The following is a 25,632-nucleotide window of genomic DNA, read 5'->3' as shown; positions in this document are numbered from 1 at the left end:
ACCCACTCACTCACTCACTCACCCACTCACCCACCCACTCACTGACCCACCCACTCACTCACCCACCCACCCACTCACTCACCCACTCACTCACCCACTCATCCACCCACTCACTCACTCACCCACACACTCACTCACCCACACACTCACTCACCCACCCACTCACTCACCCACTCACCCACTCACTCACCCACCCACCCACTCACCCACCCACTCACTCACCCACTCACTCACCCACTCACTCACTCACCCACTCACTCACCCACTCACTCACCCACTCACTCACTCACTCACCCACTCACCCACCCACTCACTGACCCACCCACTCACTCACCCACCCACCCACTCACTCACCCACTCACTCACTCACTCACCCACTCACTCACCCACTCACTCACTCACCCACCCACCCACTCACTCACTCACTCACCCACTCACTCACCCACTCACCCACCCACTCACTGACCCACCCACTCACTCACCCACCCACTCACTCACTCACCCACTCACTCACCCACCCACTCACTCACCCACTCACTCACTCACCCACCCACCCACTCACTCACCCACTCACCCACCCACCCACTCACCCACTCACTCACTCACCCACCCACCCACTCACTCACCCACTCACCCACCCACCCACTCACCCACTCACTCACTCACCCACTCACTCACCCACTCACTCACCCACTCACCCACCCACCCACTCACCCACTCACTCACTCACTCACCCACTCACTCACCCACCCACCCACCCACTCACTCACCCACCCACTCACTCAGATAGTCACTCACTCAGTCAGCTAGTCACTCACTCACTCAGTCACTCAGCTAGTCACTCAGTCAGTCACTCAGTTAGTCACTCAGATAGTCACTCAGATAGTCAGCTAGTCACTCATTCACTCAGTCACTCAGCTAGTCACTCACTCACTCAGCTAGTCACTCAGATAGTCACTCAGATAGTCACTCAATCAGCTAGTCACTCGGCTAGTCACTCAGATATTCACTCAGATAGTCACTCAGTCACTCAGATAGTCACTCACTCAGCTAGTCACGCACTTGTTCTGTAGGCAGTCACTCAGTTAGTCTCTCAGCTAGTCACTCACTCAGTCACTCAGATAGTCACTCAGATAGTCACTCAGCTAGTCACTCAATCAGCTAGTCACTCAGCTAGTCACTCAGATAGTCACTCACTCAGTCACTCACTCAGCTAGTCACGCACTTGTTCTGTAGGTAGTCACTCAGTTAGTCTCTCAGCTAGTCACTCACTCAGTCACTCAGCTAGTCACTCAGATAGTCACTCACTCAGTCACTCACTCACCCACCCACCCACCCACTCGCTCACTCACCCACCCACCCACCCACTCACTCACCACTCACTCACTCACCCACCCACCCACTCACCCACTCACTCACCCACCCACTCACCCACTCACCCACCCACTCACCCACTCACCCACCCACCCACTCACCCACTCACTCACCACTCACTCACCCACCCACCCACCCACTCACCCACTCACTCACTCACTCACCCACTCACTCACCCACTCACTCACCCACCCACTCACCCACCCACTCACCCACCCACTCAATCACCCACTCACCCACTCACTCACTCACTCACCCACTCACTCACTCACTCACCCACTCACTCACTCACCCACTCACTCACCCACTTACTCATCCACTCACTCACTCACTCACCCACTCACCCACTCACTCACCCACTCACCCACTCACCCACCCACTCACTCACCCACTCACTCACTCACTCACACACCCACCCACCCACTCACCCACTCACTCACCCACTCACCCACTCACTCACTCACCCACCCACTCACCCACCCACCCACTCACCCACCCACTCACTCACCTTCCCCCTCTCCACTTCTTTGGTTGTCATGACAACCACACGCGAGTCCTCTTGGTAAATCATCCTCCAGAAGTCGTTGAGGGTCGTTGCCAGGCAACCCTGGGTGGCGATGTAGCGGCAGGGCGGAACGCTCTCGGAGATCGAATACTGGGGGGGTGGGGGGTGGGGGGTGGGGGTGGGGGTGGGGGGTGGGGGGGAGGGGGTGGGGGGTTGTGGGGGGTTGTGGGGGGAGGGGAGGGGGAGTTGAGGGGGATGGGGGGTGGGGGGAGATGGGGGGAGTGAAGATAACCACGGTGTCGCCATGGTTACCGTGATGGTGTTTGCCGTGGTTACCGTGACGGTGTCGCCATGGTTACCGTGACGGTGTCGCCATGGTTACCGTGACGGTGTTGCCATGGTTACCGTGATTGTGTCGCCATGGTTACCGTGACGGTGTCGCCATGGTTACCGTGATGGTGTCGCCATGTTTGCCGTGATGGTGTCGCCATGGTTACCGTGATGGTGTTGCCATGGTTACCGTGATGGTGTTGCCATGGTTACCGTGATGGTGTTTGCCGTGGTTACCGTGATGGTGTTGCCATGGTTACCGTGATGGTGTCGCCATGGCTACCGTGATGGTGTCGCCATGGTTGCCGTGATGGTGTCGCCATGGTTACCGTGATGGTGTCGCCATGGTTACCGTGACGGTGTCGCCATGGTTACCGTGACGGTGTCGCCATGGTTACCGTGATTGTGTTGCCATGGTTGCCGTGATGGTGTCGCCATGGTTACCGTGATGGTGTCGCCATGGTTACCGTGATGGTGTTGCCGCGGTTACCGTGGTGGTGTCGCCATGGTTACCGTGATGGTGTCGCCATGGTTACCGTGATGGTGTCGCCATGGTTACCGTGATGGTGTCGCCATGGTTACCGTGATGGTGTTGCCGCGGTTACCGTGGTGGTGTTGCCTTGGTTACCGTGATGGTGTCGCCATGGTTACCGTGATGGTGTCGCCATGGTTACCGTGATGGTGTCGCCATGGTTATCGTGATGGTGTTGCCATGGTTACCGTGATGGTGTTGCCATGGTTACCGTGATGGTGTTGCCATGGTTACCGTGATGGTGTCGCCATGGCTACCGTGATGGTGTCGCCATGGTTGCCGTGATGGTGTCGCCATGGTTACCGTGATGGTGTCGCCATGGTTACCGTGACGGTGTCGCCATGGTTACCGTGACGGTGTCGCCATGGTTACCGTGATTGTGTTGCCATGGTTGCCGTGATGGTGTCGCCATGGTTACCGTGATGGTGTCGCCATGGTTACCGTGATGGTGTTGCCGCGGTTACCGTGGTGGTGTCGCCATGGTTACCGTGATGGTGTCGCCATGGTTACCGTGATGGTGTCGCCATGGTTACCGTGATGGTGTCGCCATGGTTACCGTGATGGTGTTGCCGCGGTTACCGTGGTGGTGTTGCCTTGGTTACCGTGATGGTGTCGCCATGGTTACCGTGATGGTGTCGCCATGGTTACCGTGATGGTGTTGCCATGGTTACCGTGATTGTGTTGCCATGGTTACCGTGATGGTGTTGCCATGGTTACCGTGATGGTGTCACAATGGCTACCGTGATGGTGTCGCCATGGTTGCCGTGATGGTGTCGCCATGGTTGCCGTTATGGTGTTGCCATGGTTACCGTGATTGTGTTGCCATGGTTACCGTGATGGTGTCGCCATGGTTACCGTGATGATGTTGCTGTGGTTACCGGGGTGGTGTTGCCATGGTTACCGTGATGGTGTTGCCATGGTTACCGTGATTGTGTTGCCATGGCTACCGTGATGGTGTCGCCATGGTTATCGTGATGGTGTTGCCATGGTTACCGTGATGGTGTTGCCATGGTTACCGTAATGGTGTCGCCATGGTTACCATGATGATGTTGCTGTGGTTACCGAGGTGGTGTTGCCATGGTTACCGTGATGGTGTTGCCATGGTTACCGTGATTGTGTTGCCATGGCTACCGTGATGGTGTCGCCATGGTTATCGTGATGGTGTTGCCATGGTTACCGTGATGGTGTTGCCATGGTTACCGTGATGGTGTTGCCATGGTTACCGTGATGGTGTCGCCATGATCACCGTGATGGTGTCGCCATGGTTGCCGTGATGGTGTTGCCATGGTTACCGTGATGCTGTTGCCATGGTTACCGTGACGGTGTTGCCGTGGTTACCGTGACGGTGTTGTCGTGGTTACCGTGATGGTGTTGCCGTGGTTACCGTGATGGTGTTGGCATGGTTACCGTGATGGTGTTGCCATGGTTACCGTGATGGTGTTGCCATGGTTACCGTGATGGTGTTGCCGTGGTTACCGCGATGGTGTTGCCGTGGTTACCGTGACGGTGTTGCCATGGTTACCGTGATGGTGTTGGCGTTGATGTAGTCGGAGCCAGGCACGTCTGGGTCTCCGTCCGTCAGCACCACACGGTTGTGATCGACTGAGCAACAACAACAACAACAACATCAACAACAACAACATCAACCACAACAACATCAACAACAACATCAACCACAACAACCACAACAACAACAACATCAACAACAACAACATCAACAACAACAACAACAAACAACAACAATAACAACAACCACAACATCAACAACAACAACAACAACAACCACAACATCAACATCAACAACATCAACAACAACATCACAACATCACAACATCAACAACAACATCAACAACAACAACTACAAAAACAACAACAGTCAACAACAACATCAACAACATCAACAACAACAACAACCACAACATCAACAACAACAACAACAACAACATCAACAACATCAACATCAACAACATCAACAACAACAACATCAACAACATCAACAACATCAACAACAACAACATCATCAACAACAACAACATCAACAACAACTACAAAAACAACAACAATCAACAACAACAGTCAACAACAACAACAGTCAACAACATCAACAACAACAACAACAACAACCACAACATCAACAACAACAACAACGGTCAACATCAACAACAACATCAACAACAACATCAACAACAACATCAACAACAACAACATCAACAACATCAACAACATCAACAACAACAACAACATCAACAACTACAACAACAACATCAACAACATCAACAACATCAACAACAACAACAACATCAACAACTACAACAACAACATCAACAACATCAACCACAACATCAACAACAACATCAACAACAACATCAACAACAACAACATCAACAACAACATCAACAACATCAACAACATCAACAACAACAACAACATCAACAACTACAACAACAACATCAACAACATCAACCACAACATCAACAACAACAACATCAACAACAACATCAACAACAACATCAACAACATCAACCACAACAACAACAACAACATCAACAACAACAACATCAACAACAACATCAACAACAACAAACAACAATAACAACAACAGTCAACAACAACAACAGTCAACAACAACAATCAACAACAACAGTCAACAACAACAACAGTCAACAACAGTCAACAACAACAGTCAACAACAACAATCAACAACAGTCAACAACAACAGTCAACAACAACAATCAACAACAGTCAACAACAACAAACAACAACAGTCAACAACAGTCAACAACAACAATCAACAACAACAGTCAACAACAACAACAGTCAACAACAACAGTCAACAACAACAATCAACAACAACAACAGTCAACAACAACAACAGTCAACAACAACAATCAACAACAACAGTCAACAACAACAACAGTCAACAACAACAATCAACAACGACAGTCAACAACAACAGTCAACAACAGTCAACAACAACAATCAACAACAGTCAACAACAACAACAAACAACAACAACAGTCAACAACAGTCAACAACAACAATCAACAACAACAGTCAACAACAACAACAGTCAACAACAACAATCAACAACAACAGTCAACAACAACAGTCAACAACAACAGTCAACAACAACAATCAACAACAGTCAACAACAACAGTCAACAACAACAGTCAACAACAGTCAACAACAACAACAACAATCAACAACAACAGTCAACAACAGTCAACAACAGTCAACAACAACAGTCAACAACAACAACAGTCAACAACAACAACAATCAACAACAACAGTCAACAACAACAATCAACAACAGTCAACAACAACAGTCAACAACAACAATCAACAACAGTCAACAACAACAGTCAACAACAACAATCAACAACAACAACAGTCAACAACAACAATCAACAACAGTCAACAACAACAATCAACAACAGTCAACAACAACAGTCAACAACAACAGTCAACAACAACAATCAACAACAACAACAGTCAACAACAACAATCAACAACAGTCAACAACAATCAACAACAACAACAGTCAACAACAACAATCAACAACAGTCAACAACAACAATCAACAACAGTCAACAACAACAGTCAACAACAACAGTCAACAACAACAACAGTCAACAACAACAGTCAACAACAACAATCAACAACAACAATCAACAAGAGTCAACAACAACAATCAACAACAACAACAATCAACAACAGTCAACAACAACAGTCAACAACAACAGTCAACAACAACAACAATCAACAACAACAGTCAACAACAACAATCAACAACACCAGTCAACAACAACAATCAACAAGAGTCAACAACAACAATCAACAACAACAGTCAACAACAGTCAACAACAACAACAATCAACAACAGTCAACAACAACAACAGTCAACAACAACAGTCAACAACAACAATCAACAACAACAGTCAACAACAACAGTCAACAACAACAATCAACAAGAGTCAACAACAACAACAATCAACAAGAGTTAACAACAACAACAGTCAACAACAACAGTCAACAATCAACAACAGTCAACAACAACAGTCAACAACAACAATCAACAACAGTCAACAACAACAATCAACAACAACAGTCAACAACAACAGTCAACAACAACAATCAACAACAACAGTCAACAACAACAGTCAACAACAACAATCAACAACAACAATCAACAACAATCAACAATCAACAACAACAATCAACAACAATCAACAACAATCAACAACAACAGTCAACAACAATCAACAACAGCAGTCAACAACAACAATCAACAACAATCAACAACAGTCAACGACTTCAATCAACAACAAAAATCAACAACAACAATCAACAACAACAATCAACAACAGTCAACAACTTCAATCAACAACAACAATCAACAACAGTCAACAACAACAATCAACAACAACAGTCAAAAACAACAGTATCTGAGTGACTGTATCTGAGTGACTGTATCTGAGAGGCTGTATCTGAGTGGCTGTATCTGAGTGGCTGTATCTGAGTGGCTGTATCTGAGTGACTGTATCTGAGTGGCTGTATCTGAGTGGCTGTATCTGAGTGGCTGTATCTGAGTGGCTGTATCCGAGAGGCTGTATCTGAGTGACTGTATCTGAGAGGCTGTATCTGAGTGACTGTATCTGAGTGGCTGTATCTGAGTGGCTGTATCTGAGTGACTGTCTGAGTGACTGTATCTGAGTGGCTGTATCTGAGTGGCTGTATCTGAGATGCTGTATCTGAGTGGCTGTATCTGAGTGACTGTATCTGAGAGGCTGTATCTGAGTGACTGTATCTCAGTGACTGTATCTGAGTGGCTGTATCCGAGTGGCTGTATCTGAGTGACTGTATCTGAGTGACTGTATCTGAGAGGCTGTATCTGAGTGACTGTATCTGAGAGGCTGTATCTAAGAGGCTGTATCTGAGTGGCTGTATCCCAGCGGCTGTATCTGACAGGCTATATCTGAGAGGCTGTATCTGAGTGACTGTATCTGAGAGGCTGTATCTGAGTGGCTGTATCTGAGAGGCTGTATCTGAGTGACTGTATCTGAGTGACTGTATCTGAGAGGCTGTATCTGAGAGGCTGTATCTGAGTGACTGTATCTGAGTGGCTGTATCTGAGTATCTGTATCTGAGTGGCTGTATCTGAGAGGCTGTATCTGAGTGGCTGTATCTGAGTGACTGTATCTGAGAGGCTGTATCTGAGAGGCTGTATCTGGGAGGCTGTATCTGAGTGGCTGTATCTGAGTGTCTGTATCTGCGTGTCTGTGTCTGAGTGACTGTGTCTGAGTGACTGTATCTGAGTGGCTGTATCTGAGAGGCTGTATCTGAGTGGCTGTATCTGAGTGGCTGTATCTGAGTGTCTGTATCTGAGTGTCTGTATCTGAGTGGCTGTATCTGAGTGGCTGTATCTGAGAGGCTGTATCTGAGAGGCTGTATCTGAGAGGCTGTATCTGAGTGGCTGTATCTGAGAGGCTGTATCTGAGTGGCTGTATCTGAGAGGCTGTATCTGACAGGCTGTATCTGAGTGGCTGTAGCCCATGGTGTGTATCCCAGCGGCTGTACCCACATGGCAGGATGTTTTTGTAGCGGTTGCGAGATTTGTTGTGGGCCTTCTGCCCTTCGCTGCGGCTGTACAGGAGGCTACCCTCCAGCTGCTGGAGTAACTGGAGCAGTTGACAGCAACAACATCATCAGCAGCAGCATCATCAGCAGCAGCAGCATCATCAGCAGCAACATCATCATCAACAACAACATCAGTCGTAACATCATCATCAACATCATCAGCAGCAGCAGCAACATCATCAGCAGCAGCAGCAACATCATCAGCAGCATCAGCATCATCATCAGCAGCAGCAACATCATCATCATCAGCAACATCATCATCATCAGCAACATCATCAGCAGCATCATCAGCAGCAGCAGCAACATCATCAGCAGCAGCCGCAGCAACAACATCATACTCAGTAGTAACATCATCATCAACAGCATCATCAGCAGCAACATCATCATCAGCAGCAACATAATCATCAACAACAACATCATCACTCGTAACATCATCATCAACATCATCATCAGCAATATCATCATCAGCAACATCATCATCAACAGCAGGAACATCATCAGCAGCAGCATCATCAGCAGCAGTAACATCAGCAGCAGCAGCAGCAACATCATCAGCAGCAGCATCATCACATCATCAGCAGCAGCAGCAACATCATCATCATCAGTCGTAACATCATCAACAACATCATCATCAGCAGCAGCAACATCATCAGCAGCAGCAACATCATCAGCAGCAGCAACATCATCATCAACAATATCATCATCATTAGTAACATCATCAACATCATCATCATCAGTAGTAACATCATCAGCAGCAGCAGCAGCAAAATCATCAGCAGCAGCATCAGCATTAGCAGCAGCAGCAAAATCATCATCAGCATCAAAATCAGCAGCATCATCATTAACATCATCAGTAGCATCATCATCAGCAGCAGGATCATCAGCACAATCATCAACATCATCAGTAGCAGCATCATCATCATCAACATCGTCATCAACATCATTGGGGGTTGTAGTGTGGCGGATATGGGGTTTGTGGCAGATATGGGGGTTGTAGTGGTAATGAGGGTTGTGGCGGATATGGGGGTGGTGGCAGATATGGGGGTAGTGGCAGATATGGGGGTGGTGGCAGATATGGGGGTCGTGGCATGGCGGATATTGGGGTTGTAGTGTAGTGGATATGGGGGTTGTGGAGTGGTGGATATGGGGGTTGTCACAGATATGGGGGTCGTGGCATGGCGGATATGGTGGTTGTGGAATGGCGGTTATGGGGGTTGTGGCAGTTACGGGGATTGTGGTGGGTATGGGGTTGTGGCGGATATGGGGGTTGTGGCGTGGCGTTTATGGGGGTTGTGGCAGTTATGGGGGTTGTGGAATGGCGGATATGGGGGGTTGTGGCATGGTGAATATGGGGATTGTGGCGGATATGGGAGTTGTTGCGGATATATGATGGTTGCGGCGTGGCGGTTATGGGGGTAGTGGTGGTTATGGGGGTTGTAGTGTGGCGGTAATGAGGGTCGTGGCGGATACGGGGGTGGTGGCGTGGCGGTTAAGAGGGTCGTGGCGGATACGGGGACCGTGGCGTGGCGGTTATCAGGGTCGTGGCGGATACGGGGGGTCGTGGCGTCGCGGTTATGAGGGTCGTGGCGGATACAGGGGGTCGTGGCGTGGCGGTAATGGGGGTCGTGGCGGATACGGGGGGTCGTGGCGTGGCGGTTATGAGGGTCGTGGCGGATACGGGGGCGGCGAACCTCAAACTCGTCAGCGAATCCTCGCTGAGCTCCGGCAGTGTCAGCACTGAGCTCCTCAACGCGGCGAGCGATCTGGGAGGCGGAGATCCTAGTGGAGTACAGGGGCTGTGGGTAGACATATAGTATCAGTACTATAGTACTATAGTATCAGTACTATAGTAATATAGTACTATTACTATAGTAGCACTATAGCGATCTGGGAGGCGGAGATCCTAGTGGAGTACAGGGGCTGTGGGTAGACATATAGTATCAGTACTATAGTACTATAGTATCAGTACTATAGTACTATAGCACTATTACTATAGTACTATAGCTACTATTACTATAGTAGTAATATAGCGATGTGGGAGGCGGAGATCCTAGTGGAGTACAGGGGCTGTGGGTAGACATATAGTATCAGTACTATAGTACTATAGTATCAGTACTATAGTACTATAGCTACTATTACTATAGTAGCACTATAGCGATCTGGGAGGCGGAGATCCTAGTGGAGTACAGGGGCTGTGGGTAGACATATAGTATCAGTACTATAGTACTATAGTATCAGTACTATAGCACTATTACTATAGTAGTATAGCTACTATTACTATAGTAGTACTATAGCGATGTGGGAGGCAGAGATCCTAGTGGAGTACAGGGGCTGTGGGTAGACATATAGTATCAGTACTATAGTACTATAGTATCAGTACTATAGTACTATAGTACTATTACTATAGTAGTACTATAGCAATGTGGGAGGCGGAGATCCTAGTGGAGTACAGGGGCTGTGGGTAGACATATAGTATCAGTACTATAGTACTATAGTATCAGTACTATAGTAGTACTATAGTACTATTACTATAGTACTACTATAGTATTATTACTATAGTAGTACTATAGCGATATGGGAGGCAGAGATCCTAGTGGAGTACAGGGGCTGTGGGTAGACATATAGTATCAGTACTATAGTACTATAGTATCAGTACTATAGTACTATAGTACTATTACTATAGTAGTACTATAGCAATGTGGGAGGCGGAGATCCTAGTGGAGTACAGGGGCTGTGGGTAGACATATAGTATCAGTACTATAGTACTATAGTATCAGTACTATAGTACTATAGTACTGTTACTATAGTACTATAGTACTATTACTATAGTAGTACTATAGCGATGTGGGAGGCGGAGATCCTAGTGGAGTACAGGGGCTGTGGGTAGACATATAGTATCAGTACTATAGTACTATAGTATCAGTACTATAGTACTATAGCACTATTACTATAGTACTATAGCTACTATTACTATAGTAGTACTATAGCGATGTGGGAGGCGGAGATCCTAGTGGAGTACAGGGGCTGTGGGTAGACATATAGTATCAGTACTATAGTACTATAGTATCAGTACTATAGTACTATTACTATAGTACTATAGCTACTATTACTATAGTAGTAATATAGCGATGTGGGAGGCGGAGATCCTAGTGGAGTACAGGGGCTGTGGGTAGACATATAGTATCAGTACTATAGTATCAGTACTATAGAACTATAGCACTATTACTATAGTACTATAGCTACTATTACTATAGTAGTACTATAGCGATGTGGGAGGCGGAGATCCTAGTGGAGTACAGGGGCTGTGGGTAGACATATAGTATCAGTACTATAGTACTATAGTATCAGTACTATAGTACTATTACTATAGTACTATAGCTACTATTACTATAGCTACTATAGTAATAGTGTTATAGTACTAGTACTATAGTAATAGTACCAGTACTATAACACTTACATGAGACAGCTGCACCACCACACCACTCTCCTCTGTCATGGGGTGTTCACGGTAGTTACTATAGTACTAGTACTATAGTAATAGTACTAGTACTATAACACTTACATGAGACAGCTGTACAACCACACCACTCTCCTCTGTCATGAGGTGTTCACGGTATTACTACTACTACTATAGTACTAGTACTATGGTAATAGTACCAGTACTATAAGACCTACATGAGACAGCTGTACAACAACTCCACTCTCCTCTGTCATGGGGTGTTCACGGTAGTTACCACTTCTACTATAGTACTAGTACTATAGTACTATAGTACCAGTACTATAAGACTTACATGAGACAGCTGCACCACCACACCACTCTCCTCTGTCATGGGGTGTTCACGGTATTACTACTACTATAGTACTAGTACTATAGTACTACTACTATAGTGCTATAGTACCAGTACTATAACACTTACATGAGACAGCTGTACAACAACTCCACTCTCCTCTGTCATGGGGTGTTCACGGTAGTTACCACTTCTACTATAGTACTAGTACTATAGTAATAGTACCAGTACTATAAGACTTACATGAGACAGCTGTACAACAACTCCACTCTCCTCTGTCATGGGGTGTTCACGGTATTACTACTAGTACTATTGTACTATAGTACTAGTACTATAGTACTATAGTACCAGTACTACAACACTTACATGAGACAGCTGTACAACAACTCCACTCTCCTCTGTCATGGGGTGTTCACGGTAGTTACTACTACTATAGTACTAGAGTACTAGTACTATAGTACTAGTACTATAGTACTAGTACTATAGTAATAGTACCAGTACTACAACACTTACATGAGACAGCTGTACAACAACTCCACTCTCCTCTGTCATGGGGTGTTCACGGTAGTTACCACTACTATAGTACTACTACTACTACTATAGTACTAGTACTATAGTAATAGTACCAGTACTATAACACTTACATGAGACAGCTGTACAACAACTCCACTCTCCTCTGTCATGGGGTGTTCACGGTAGTTACTATAGTACTAGTACTATGTTATAGTACTAGTACTATAGTACTATAGTACCAGTACTACAACACTTACATGAGACAGCTGTACAACAACTCCACTCTCCTCTGTCATGGGGTGTTCACGGTAGTTACTACTACTACTATAGTACTAGAGTACTATAGTACTATAGTACTAGTACTATAGTACTAGTACTATAGTAATAGTACCAGTACTACAACACTTACATGAGACAGCTGTACAACAACTCCACTCTCCTCTGTCATGGGGTGTTCACGGTAGTTACCACTACTATAGTACTACTACTACTACTATAGTACTAGTACTATAGTAATAGTACCAGTACTATAACACTTACATGAGACAGCTGTACAACAACTCCACTCTCCTCTGTCATGGGGTGTTCACGGTAGTTACTATAGTACTAGTACTATAGTAATAGTACCAGTACTATAAGACTTACATGAGACAGCTGTACAACAACTCCACTCTCCTCTGTCATGGGGTGTTCACGGTATTACTACTACTACTATAGTACTAGTACTATAGTAATAGTACCAGTACTATAAGACTTACATGAGACAGCTGCACCACCACACCACTCTCCTCTGTCATGGGGTGTTCACGGTAGTCACTACTAGTACTATAGTACTAGTACTATAGTAATAGTACCAGTACTATAACACTTACATGAGACAGCTGTACAACAACTCCACTCTCCTCTGTCATGGGGTGTTCACGGTAGTTACTATAGTACTAGTACTATAGTAATAGTACCAGTACTATAAGACTTACATGAGACAGCTGTACAACAACTCCACTCTCCTCTGTCATGGGGTGTTCACGGTAGTTACTATAGTACTAGTACTATAGTAATAGTACCAGTACTATAAGACTTACATGAGACAGCTGTACAACAACTCCACTCTCCTCTGTCATGGGGTGTTCACGGTAATACTACTACTACTACTATAGTACTAGTACTATAGTAATAGTACCAGTACTATAAGACTTACATGAGACAGCTGCACCACCACACCACTCTCCTCTGTCATGGGGTGTTCACGGTAGTCACTACTAGTACTATAGTACTAGTACTATAGTAATAGTACCAGTACTATAACACTTACATGAGACAGCTGTACAACAACTCCACTCTCCTCTGTCATGGGGTGTTCACGGTATTACTACTACTACTATAGTACTAGTACTATAGTAATAGTACCAGTATTATAAGACTTACATGAGACAGCTGTACAACAACTCCACTCTCCTCTGTCATGGGGTGTTCACGGTATCACTATAGTACTAGTACTATAGTAATAGTACCAGTACTATAACACTTACATGAGACAGCTGTACAACAACTCCACTCTCCTCTGTCATGGGGTGTTCACGGTAGTTACTATAGTACTAGTACTATAGTAATAGTACCAGTACTATAAGACTTACATGAGACAGCTGTACAACAACTCCACTCTACTCTGTCATGGGGTGTTCACGGTAGTTACTATAGTACTAGTACTATAGTACTAGTACTATAGTAATAGTACCAGTACTATAAGACTTACATGAGACAGCTGTACAACAACTCCACTCTCCTCTGTCATGGGGTGTTCACGGTAGTTACTATAGTACTAGTACTATAGTAATAGTACCAGTACTATAAGACTTACATGAGACAGCTGTACAACAACTCCACTCTCCTCTGTCATGGGGTGTTCACGGTAGTTACTATAGTACTAGTACTATAGTAATAGTACCAGTACTATAAGACTTACATGAGACAGCTGTACAACAACTCCACTCTCCTCTGTCATGGGGTGTTCACGGTATTACTACTACTACTATAGTACTGGTACTATAGTAATAGTACCAGTACTATAAGACTTACATGAGACAGCTGCACCACCACACCACTCTCCTCTGTCATGGGGTGTTCACGGTAGTCACTACTAGTACTATAGTACTAGTACTATAGTAATAGTACCAGTACTATAACACTTACATGAGACAGCTGTACAACAACTCCACTCTCCTCTGTCATGGGGTGTTCACGGTATTACTACTACTACTATAATACTAGTACTATAGTAATAGTACCAGTATTATAAGACTTACATGAGACAGCTGTACAACAACTCCACTCTCCTCTGTCATGGGGTGTTCACGGTATCACTATAGTACTAGTACTATAGTAATAGTACCAGTACTATAACACTTACATGAGACAGCTGTACAACAACTCCACTCTCCTCTGTCATGGGGTGTTCACGGTAGTTACTATAGTACTGGTACTATAGTAATAGTACCAGTACTATAAGACTTACATGAGACAGCTGTACAACAACTCCACTCTCCTCTGTCATGGGGTGTTCACGGTAGTTACTATAGTACTAGTACTATAGTACTAGTACTATAGTAATAGTACCAGTACTATAAGACTTACATGAGACAGCTGTACAACAACTCCACTCTCCTCTGTCATGGGGTGTTCACGGTAGTTACTATAGTACTAGTACTATAGTAATAGTACCAGTACTATAAGACTTACATGAGACAGCTGTACAACAACTCCACTCTCCTCTGTCATGGGGTGTTCACGGTAGTTACTATAGTACTAGTACTATAGTAATAGTACCAGTACTATAAGACTTACATGAGACAGCTGTACAACAACTCCACTCTCCTCTGTCATGGGGTGTTCACGGTATTACTACTACTACTATAGTACTGGTACTATAGTAATAGTACCAGTACTATAAGACTTACATGAGACAGCTGCACCACCACACCACTCTCCTCTGTCATGGGGTGTTCACGGTAGTTACTATAGTACTAGTACTATAGTAATAGTACCAGTACTATAAGACTTACATGAGACAGCTGTACAACAACTCCACTCTCCTCTGTCATGGGGTGTTCACGGTATTACTACTATTACTATAGTACTAGTACTATAGTAATAGTACCAGTACTATAAGACTTACATGAGACAGCTGTACAACAACTCCACTCTCCTCTGTCATGGGGTGTTCACGGTAGTTACTATAGTACTAGTACTATAGTAATAGTACCAGTACTATAAGACTTACATGAGACAGCTGTACAACAACTCCACTCTCCTCTGTCATGGGGTGTTCACGGTAGTTACTATAGTACTAGTACTATAGTAATAGTACCAGTACTATAAGACTTACATGAGACAGCTGTACAACAACTCCACTCTCCTCTGTCATGGGGTGTTCACGGTATTACTACTACTACTATAGTACTGGTACTATAGTAATAGTACCAGTACTATAAGACTTACATGAGACAGCTGCACCACCACACCACTCTCCTCTGTCATGGGGTGTTCACGGTAGTTACTATAGTACTAGTACTATAGTAATAGTACCAGTACTATAAGACTTACATGAGACAGCTGTACAACAACTCCACTCTCCTCTGTCATGGGGTGTTCCCGGTATTATTACTAGTACTATAGTACTAGTAGTATAGTAATAGTACCAGTACTATAACACTTACATGAGACAGCTGTACAACAACTCCACTCTCCTCTGTCATGGGGTGTTCACGGTAGTTACTATAGTACTAGTACTATAGTAATAGTACCAGTACTATAAGACTTACATGAGACAGCTGTACAACAACTCCACTCTCCTCTGTCATGGGGTGTTCCCGGTAGTTACTATACTATTACTATAGTACCAGTACTATAAGACTTACATGAGACAGCTGTACAACAACTCCACTCTCCTCTGTCATGGGGTGTTCACGGTAGTTACTATAGTACTGGTACTATAGTAATAGTACCAGTACTATAAGACTTACATGAGACAGCTGTACAACAACTCCACTCTCCTCTGTCATGGGGTGTTCACGGTAGTTACTATAGTACTAGTACTATAGTAATAGTACCAGTACTATAAGACTTACATGAGACAGCTGTACAACAACTCCACTCTCCTCTGTCATGGGGTGTTCCCGGTAGTTACTATAGTACTAGTACTATAGTAATAGTACCAGTACTATAACACTTACATGAGACAGCTGTACAACAACTCCACTCTCCTCTGTCATGGGGTGTTCACGGTATTACTATAGTACTAGTACTATAGTAATAGTACCAGTACTATAAGACTTACATGAGACAGCTGTACAACAACTCCACTCTCCTCTGTCATGGGGTGTTCACGGTAGTTACTATAGTACTAGTACTATAGTAATAGTACCAGTACTATAAGACTTACATGAGACAGCTGTACAACAACTCCACTCTCCTCTGTCATGGGGTGTTCACGGTATTACTACTACTACTATAGTACTGGTACTATAGTAATAGTACCAGTACTATAAGACTTACATGAGACAGCTGCACCACCACACCACTCTCCTCTGTCATGGGGTGTTCACGGTAGTTACTATAGTACTAGTACTATAGTAATAGTACCAGTACTATAAGACTTACATGAGACAGCTGTACAACAACTCCACTCTCCTCTGTCATGGGGTGTTCCCGGTATTACTACTAGTACTATAGTACTAGTAGTATAGTAATAGTACCAGTACTATAACACTTACATGAGACAGCTGTACAACAACTCCACTCTCCTCTGTCATGGGGTGTTCACGGTAGTTACTATAGTACTAGTACTATAGTAATAGTACCAGTACTATAAGACTTACATGAGACAGCTGTACAACAACTCCACTCTCCTCTGTCATGGGGTGTTCCCGGTAGTTACTATACTATTACTATAGTACCAGTACTATAAGACTTACATGAGACAGCTGTACAACAACTCCACTCTCCTCTGTCATGGGGTGTTCACGGTAGTTACTATAGTACTGGTACTATAGTAATAGTACCAGTACTATAAGACTTACATGAGACAGCTGTACAACAACTCCACTCTCCTCTGTCATGGGGTGTTCACGGTAGTTACTATAGTACTAGTACTATAGTAATAGTACCAGTACTATAAGACTTACATGAGACAGCTGTACAACAACTCCACTCTCCTCTGTCATGGGGTGTTCACGGTAGTTACTATAGTACTAGTACTATAGTAATAGCACCAGTACTATAAGACTTACATGAGACAGCTGTACAACAACTCCACTCTCCTCTGTCATGGGGTGTTCACGGTAGTTACCACTACTATAGTACTACTACTACTACTATAGTACTAGTACTATAGTAATAGTACCAGTACTATAACACTTACATGAGACAGCTGTACAACAACTCCACTCTCCTCTGTCATGGGGTGTTCACGGTAGTTACTATAGTACTAGTACTATGTTATAGTACTAGTACTATAGTACTATAGTACCAGTACTACAACACTTACATGAGACAGCTGTACAACAACTCCACTCTCCTCTGTCATGGGGTGTTCACGGTAGTTACTACTACTACTATAGTACTAGAGTACTATAGTACTATAGTACTAGTACTATAGTACTAGTACTATAGTAATAGTACCAGTACTACAACACTTACATGAGACAGCTGTACAACAACTCCACTCTCCTCTGTCATGGGGTGTTCACGGTAGTTACCACTACTATAGTACTACTACTACTACTATAGTACTAGTACTATAGTAATAGTACCAGTACTATAACACTTACATGAGACAGCTGTACAACAACTCCACTCTCCTCTGTCATGGGGTGTTCACGGTAGTTACTATAGTACTAGTACTATAGTAATAGTACCAGTACTATAAGACTTACATGAGACAGCTGTACAACAACTCCACTCTCCTCTGTCATGGGGTGTTCACGGTATTACTACTACTACTATAGTACTAGTACTATAGTAATAGTACCAGTACTATAAGACTTACATGAGACAGCTGCACCACCACACCACTCTCCTCTGTCATGGGGTGTTCACGGTAGTCACTACTAGTACTATAGTACTAGTACTATAGTAATAGTACCAGTACTATAACACTTACATGAGACAGCTGTACAACAACTCCACTCTCCTCTGTCATGGGGTGTTCACGGTAGTTACTATAGTACTAGTACTATAGTAATAGTACCAGTACTATAAGACTTACATGAGACAGCTGTACAACAACTCCACTCTCCTCTGTCATGGGGTGTTCACGGTAGTTACTATAGTACTAGTACTATAGTAATAGTACCAGTACTATAAGACTTACATGAGACAGCTGTACAACAACTCCACTCTCCTCTGTCATGGGGTGTTCACGGTAATACTACTACTACTACTATAGTACTAGTACTATAGTAATAGTACCAGTACTATAAGACTTACATGAGACAGCTGCACCACCACACCACTCTCCTCTGTCATGGGGTGTTCACGGTAGTCACTACTAGTACTATAGTACTAGTACTATAGTAATAGTACCAGTACTATAACACTTACATGAGACAGCTGTACAACAACTCCACTCTCCTCTGTCATGGGGTGTTCACGGTATTACTACTACTACTATAGTACTAGTACTATAGTAATAGTACCAGTATTATAAGACTTACATGAGACAGCTGTACAACAACTCCACTCTCCTCTGTCATGGGGTGTTCACGGTATCACTATAGTACTAGTACTATAGTAATAGTACCAGTACTATAACACTTACATGAGACAGCTGTACAACAACTCCACTCTCCTCTGTCATGGGGTGTTCACGGTAGTTACTATAGTACTAGTACTATAGTAATAGTACCAGTACTATAAGACTTACATGAGACAGCTGTACAACAACTCCACTCTACTCTGTCATGGGGTGTTCACGGTAGTTACTATAGTACTAGTACTATAGTACTAGTACTATAGTAATAGTACCAGTACTATAAGACTTACATGAGACAGCTGTACAACAACTCCACTCTCCTCTGTCATGGGGTGTTCACGGTAGTTACTATAGTACTAGTACTATAGTAATAGTACCAGTACTATAAGACTTACATGAGACAGCTGTACAACAACTCCACTCTCCTCTGTCATGGGGTGTTCACGGTAGTTACTATAGTACTAGTACTATAGTAATAGTACCAGTACTATAAGACTTACATGAGACAGCTGTACAACAACTCCACTCTCCTCTGTCATGGGGTGTTCACGGTATTACTACTACTACTATAGTACTGGTACTATAGTAATAGTACCAGTACTATAAGACTTACATGAGACAGCTGCACCACCACACCACTCTCCTCTGTCATGGGGTGTTCACGGTAGTCACTACTAGTACTATAGTACTAGTACTATAGTAATAGTACCAGTACTATAACACTTACATGAGACAGCTGTACAACAACTCCACTCTCCTCTGTCATGGGGTGTTCACGGTATTACTACTACTACTATAATACTAGTACTATAGTAATAGTACCAGTATTATAAGACTTACATGAGACAGCTGTACAACAACTCCACTCTCCTCTGTCATGGGGTGTTCACGGTATCACTATAGTACTAGTACTATAGTAATAGTACCAGTACTATAACACTTACATGAGACAGCTGTACAACAACTCCACTCTCCTCTGTCATGGGGTGTTCACGGTAGTTACTATAGTACTGGTACTATAGTAATAGTACCAGTACTATAAGACTTACATGAGACAGCTGTACAACAACTCCACTCTCCTCTGTCATGGGGTGTTCACGGTAGTTACTATAGTACTAGTACTATAGTACTAGTACTATAGTAATAGTACCAGTACTATAAGACTTACATGAGACAGCTGTACAACAACTCCACTCTCCTCTGTCATGGGGTGTTCACGGTAGTTACTATAGTACTAGTACTATAGTAATAGTACCAGTACTATAAGACTTACATGAGACAGCTGTACAACAACTCCACTCTCCTCTGTCATGGGGTGTTCACGGTAGTTACTATAGTACTAGTACTATAGTAATAGTACCAGTACTATAAGACTTACATGAGACAGCTGTACAACAACTCCACTCTCCTCTGTCATGGGGTGTTCACGGTATTACTACTACTACTATAGTACTGGTACTATAGTAATAGTACCAGTACTATAAGACTTACATGAGACAGCTGCACCACCACACCACTCTCCTCTGTCATGGGGTGTTCACGGTAGTTACTATAGTACTAGTACTATAGTAATAGTACCAGTACTATAAGACTTACATGAGACAGCTGTACAACAACTCCACTCTCCTCTGTCATGGGGTGTTCACGGTATTACTACTATTACTATAGTACTAGTACTATAGTAATAGTACCAGTACTATAAGACTTACATGAGACAGCTGTACAACAACTCCACTCTCCTCTGTCATGGGGTGTTCACGGTAGTTACTATAGTACTAGTACTATAGTAATAGTACCAGTACTATAAGACTTACATGAGACAGCTGTACAACAACTCCACTCTCCTCTGTCATGGGGTGTTCACGGTAGTTACTATAGTACTAGTACTATAGTAATAGTACCAGTACTATAAGACTTACATGAGACAGCTGTACAACAACTCCACTCTCCTCTGTCATGGGGTGTTCACGGTATTACTACTACTACTATAGTACTGGTACTATAGTAATAGTACCAGTACTATAAGACTTACATGAGACAGCTGCACCACCACACCACTCTCCTCTGTCATGGGGTGTTCACGGTAGTTACTATAGTACTAGTACTATAGTAATAGTACCAGTACTATAAGACTTACATGAGACAGCTGTACAACAACTCCACTCTCCTCTGTCATGGGGTGTTCCCGGTATTATTACTAGTACTATAGTACTAGTAGTATAGTAATAGTACCAGTACTATAACACTTACATGAGACAGCTGTACAACAACTCCACTCTCCTCTGTCATGGGGTGTTCACGGTAGTTACTATAGTACTAGTACTATAGTAATAGTACCAGTACTATAAGACTTACATGAGACAGCTGTACAACAACTCCACTCTCCTCTGTCATGGGGTGTTCCCGGTAGTTACTATACTATTACTATAGTACCAGTACTATAAGACTTACATGAGACAGCTGTACAACAACTCCACTCTCCTCTGTCATGGGGTGTTCACGGTAGTTACTATAGTACTGGTACTATAGTAATAGTACCAGTACTATAAGACTTACATGAGACAGCTGTACAACAACTCCACTCTCCTCTGTCATGGGGTGTTCACGGTAGTTACTATAGTACTAGTACTATAGTAATAGTACCAGTACTATAAGACTTACATGAGACAGCTGTACAACAACTCCACTCTCCTCTGTCATGGGGTGTTCCCGGTAGTTACTATAGTACTAGTACTATAGTAATAGTACCAGTACTATAACACTTACATGAGACAGCTGTACAACAACTCCACTCTCCTCTGTCATGGGGTGTTCACGGTATTACTATAGTACTAGTACTATAGTAATAGTACCAGTACTATAAGACTTACATGAGACAGCTGTACAACAACTCCACTCTCCTCTGTCATGGGGTGTTCACGGTAGTTACTATAGTACTAGTACTATAGTAATAGTACCAGTACTATAAGACTTACATGAGACAGCTGTACAACAACTCCACTCTCCTCTGTCATGGGGTGTTCACGGTATTACTACTACTACTATAGTACTGGTACTATAGTAATAGTACCAGTACTATAAGACTTACATGAGACAGCTGCACCACCACACCACTCTCCTCTGTCATGGGGTGTTCACGGTAGTTACTATAGTACTAGTACTATAGTAATAGTACCAGTACTATAAGACTTACATGAGACAGCTGTACAACAACTCCACTCTCCTCTGTCATGGGGTGTTCCCGGTATTACTACTAGTACTATAGTACTAGTAGTATAGTAATAGTACCAGTACTATAACACTTACATGAGACAGCTGTACAACAACTCCACTCTCCTCTGTCATGGGGTGTTCACGGTAGTTACTATAGTACTAGTACTATAGTAATAGTACCAGTACTATAAGACTTACATGAGACAGCTGTACAACAACTCCACTCTCCTCTGTCATGGGGTGTTCCCGGTAGTTACTATACTATTACTATAGTACCAGTACTATAAGACTTACATGAGACAGCTGTACAACAACTCCACTCTCCTCTGTCATGGGGTGTTCACGGTAGTTACTATAGTACTGGTACTATAGTAATAGTACCAGTACTATAAGACTTACATGAGACAGCTGTACAACAACTCCACTCTCCTCTGTCATGGGGTGTTCACGGTAGTTACTATAGTACTAGTACTATAGTAATAGTACCAGTACTATAAGACTTACATGAGACAGCTGTACAACAACTCCACTCTCCTCTGTCATGGGGTGTTCACGGTAGTTACTATAGTACTAGTACTATAGTAATAGCACCAGTACTATAAGACTTACATGAGACAGCTGTACAACAACTCCACTCTCCTCTGTCATGGGGTGTTCCCGGTAGTGTTCTATGAGGTCCGGCAAACTGTCAAATCGCTTCCCACCCACGTGACACTTTCCACTCTGGGGGGGGGGGGGCGAATGGGGGGGAGGGGTGGAGGGGGCGGGGCACAGGGGGGGGAGGGGCATAGAGAGAGACAGACAGGCGGTGAGACGTGAGGGAGAGACACACACACAGTGACATACACAGTGACACACACAGTGACACACACAGTCACACACACACACAGTGTACACACAGTGACACACACAGTCACACACACAGTCACACACACACACAGTGTACACACAGTGACACACACAGTCACACACACAGTCACACACACAGTGACATGCATAGTGACACACACAGTGACATACAGTCACACACAGTGACACACACAGACACAGTCACACACACAGTCACACACACACAGTGACACACACACAGAGTGACAGAGTGACACACAGAGTGACACACACACACATACAGAGTGACACACACACAGTGACACACACACAGTGACACACACAGTGATACACACACAGTGACACACACACACAGTGACACAGACACACACAGTGACACACACACACAGTGACACACACACACAGTGACACACACACACACAGTGACACACACACAGTGACACACACACACACAGTGACACACACACACAGTGACACACACACACAGTGACACACACACACACACAGTGACACACACACACAGTGACACACACACACAGTGACACACACACACAGACACACACACAGTGACACACACACACTGACAGAATGACAGAGTGACACACACACACAGAGTGACACACACACAGTGACACACATAAACAGTGACACACACACAGAGTGACAGAGTGACAGAGTGACACACACACAGAGTGACAGAGTGACACACACACACAGTGACACACACAGAGTGACAGAGTGACACACACAGTGACACACACACACAGAGTGACACACACAGAGTGACACACACACAGTGACACACACACAGACACAGTGACACACACAGTGACACACACACAGACACAGTGACACACACACACAGAGTGACACACACACACAGTGACACACACAGTGACACACACACACAGAATGACAGAGTGACACACACACAGTGACACACACACAGTGACACACACACACAGTGACAGAATTGCAGAGTGACACACACACACATTGACAGTGACACATACACACACACAGTGACACACACACAGTGACAGAGTGACACACACAGTGATACACAGACACACAGACACACAGAGACACACGGTGACACACACAGTGACACACATACACAGAGTGACAGAGTGACACACACACAGTGACACACACACAGTGACACACACAGTGACACACACACACACAGTGACACACACACAGTGACACACACATAGTGACACAGACACACACAGTGACACACACACAGTGACACACACACAGTGACACACACACACAGTGACACACACACAGTGACACACACAGTGACACACACACAGTGACACACACACAGTGACACACACACAATGACACACACACACAGTGACACACACACAGTGACACAGACACACACACTGACACACACACACAGTGACACACACACAGTGACACACACACAGTGACACACACACACACAGAGTGACACACACACACAGTGACACGCACACACAGTGACACACACAGTGACACACACACAGATACACACACACAGTGACAGAATGACAGAGTGACACACACACAGTGACACACACACACACACAGTGACACACACACACACACAGTGACACACACACAGTGACACAGACACACACAATGACAGAGTGACACACACACACACATAGTGACACACACACACAGAGTGACACACACACACAGTGTGACAGAATGACAGAGTGACACAATTTACCGCCCAGTGGATCATGATGTGCGTGACGCTCGCCGTGGCCCCTCCCCCTCCCGCTGTTGCTCCTCCCCCTCCCGCTGTTGCTCCTCCCCCTCCCGCTGTTGCTCCTCCCCCTCCCGCTGTTGCTCCTCCCCCTCCTCCTCCTCCTCCTCCCACTGCGGCGTCTGTACGAGCTGAGAGCACGCAGGAGCCGGGCTTGCTGGCGCTCTCTCGCACCAGAAAGCTCCCCACGCGGCCTCGCTCCAGCAGCAGGCGCTCCGCCTCGCGGCCGGGCATGTGGCCGTGGTACCACCTGGTGGGTGGGAGTGGTGGTGGGGGGAGTGGTGGGGGGGGGGGAGTGGTGGGGGGGTGGGTGGTGGGTGGAGGTGGGGTGGGTGGGATCAGGATCATTGGAATCATCATCGTCGTCACCATCATCA

General features: G+C 44.7%; 1 protein-coding gene across 1 annotated transcript in view; it reads right to left on the bottom strand.

Annotated features, from left to right (window-relative positions):
- Window positions 1-25,632, bottom strand: part of LOC116937859 (tyrosine-protein phosphatase non-receptor type 11-like) — a 107,089-nt gene that overhangs the window by 41,535 nt on the left and 39,922 nt on the right. Inside the window, exons 4-10 of the mRNA XM_076063432.1 lie at window positions 25,358-25,505; window positions 25,217-25,276; window positions 23,251-23,364; window positions 10,071-10,175; window positions 8,324-8,420; window positions 4,264-4,343; window positions 1,883-2,029 (exon numbers count right to left, since the gene is read on the bottom strand). Of these exons, the coding sequence (XP_075919547.1) occupies window positions 1,883-2,029; window positions 4,264-4,343; window positions 8,324-8,420; window positions 10,071-10,175; window positions 23,251-23,364; window positions 25,217-25,276; window positions 25,358-25,505 (751 nt within the window). The remainder of the gene's footprint in view (window positions 1-1,882; window positions 2,030-4,263; window positions 4,344-8,323; window positions 8,421-10,070; window positions 10,176-23,250; window positions 23,365-25,216; window positions 25,277-25,357; window positions 25,506-25,632) is intronic.

Source organism: Petromyzon marinus, unplaced genomic scaffold (genome assembly GCF_048934315.1).
Source record: "Petromyzon marinus isolate PM22_M1 ecotype Great Lakes invasive population unplaced genomic scaffold, UKy_Petmar_22M1.pri1.0 PM_Scaffold_119, whole genome shotgun sequence".
Lineage (NCBI taxonomy): Eukaryota > Metazoa > Chordata > Hyperoartia > Petromyzontiformes > Petromyzontidae > Petromyzon > Petromyzon marinus.
Note: the sequence above shows the minus strand (reverse complement) of the source record. Positions and strands in the feature narration are given on the sequence as shown.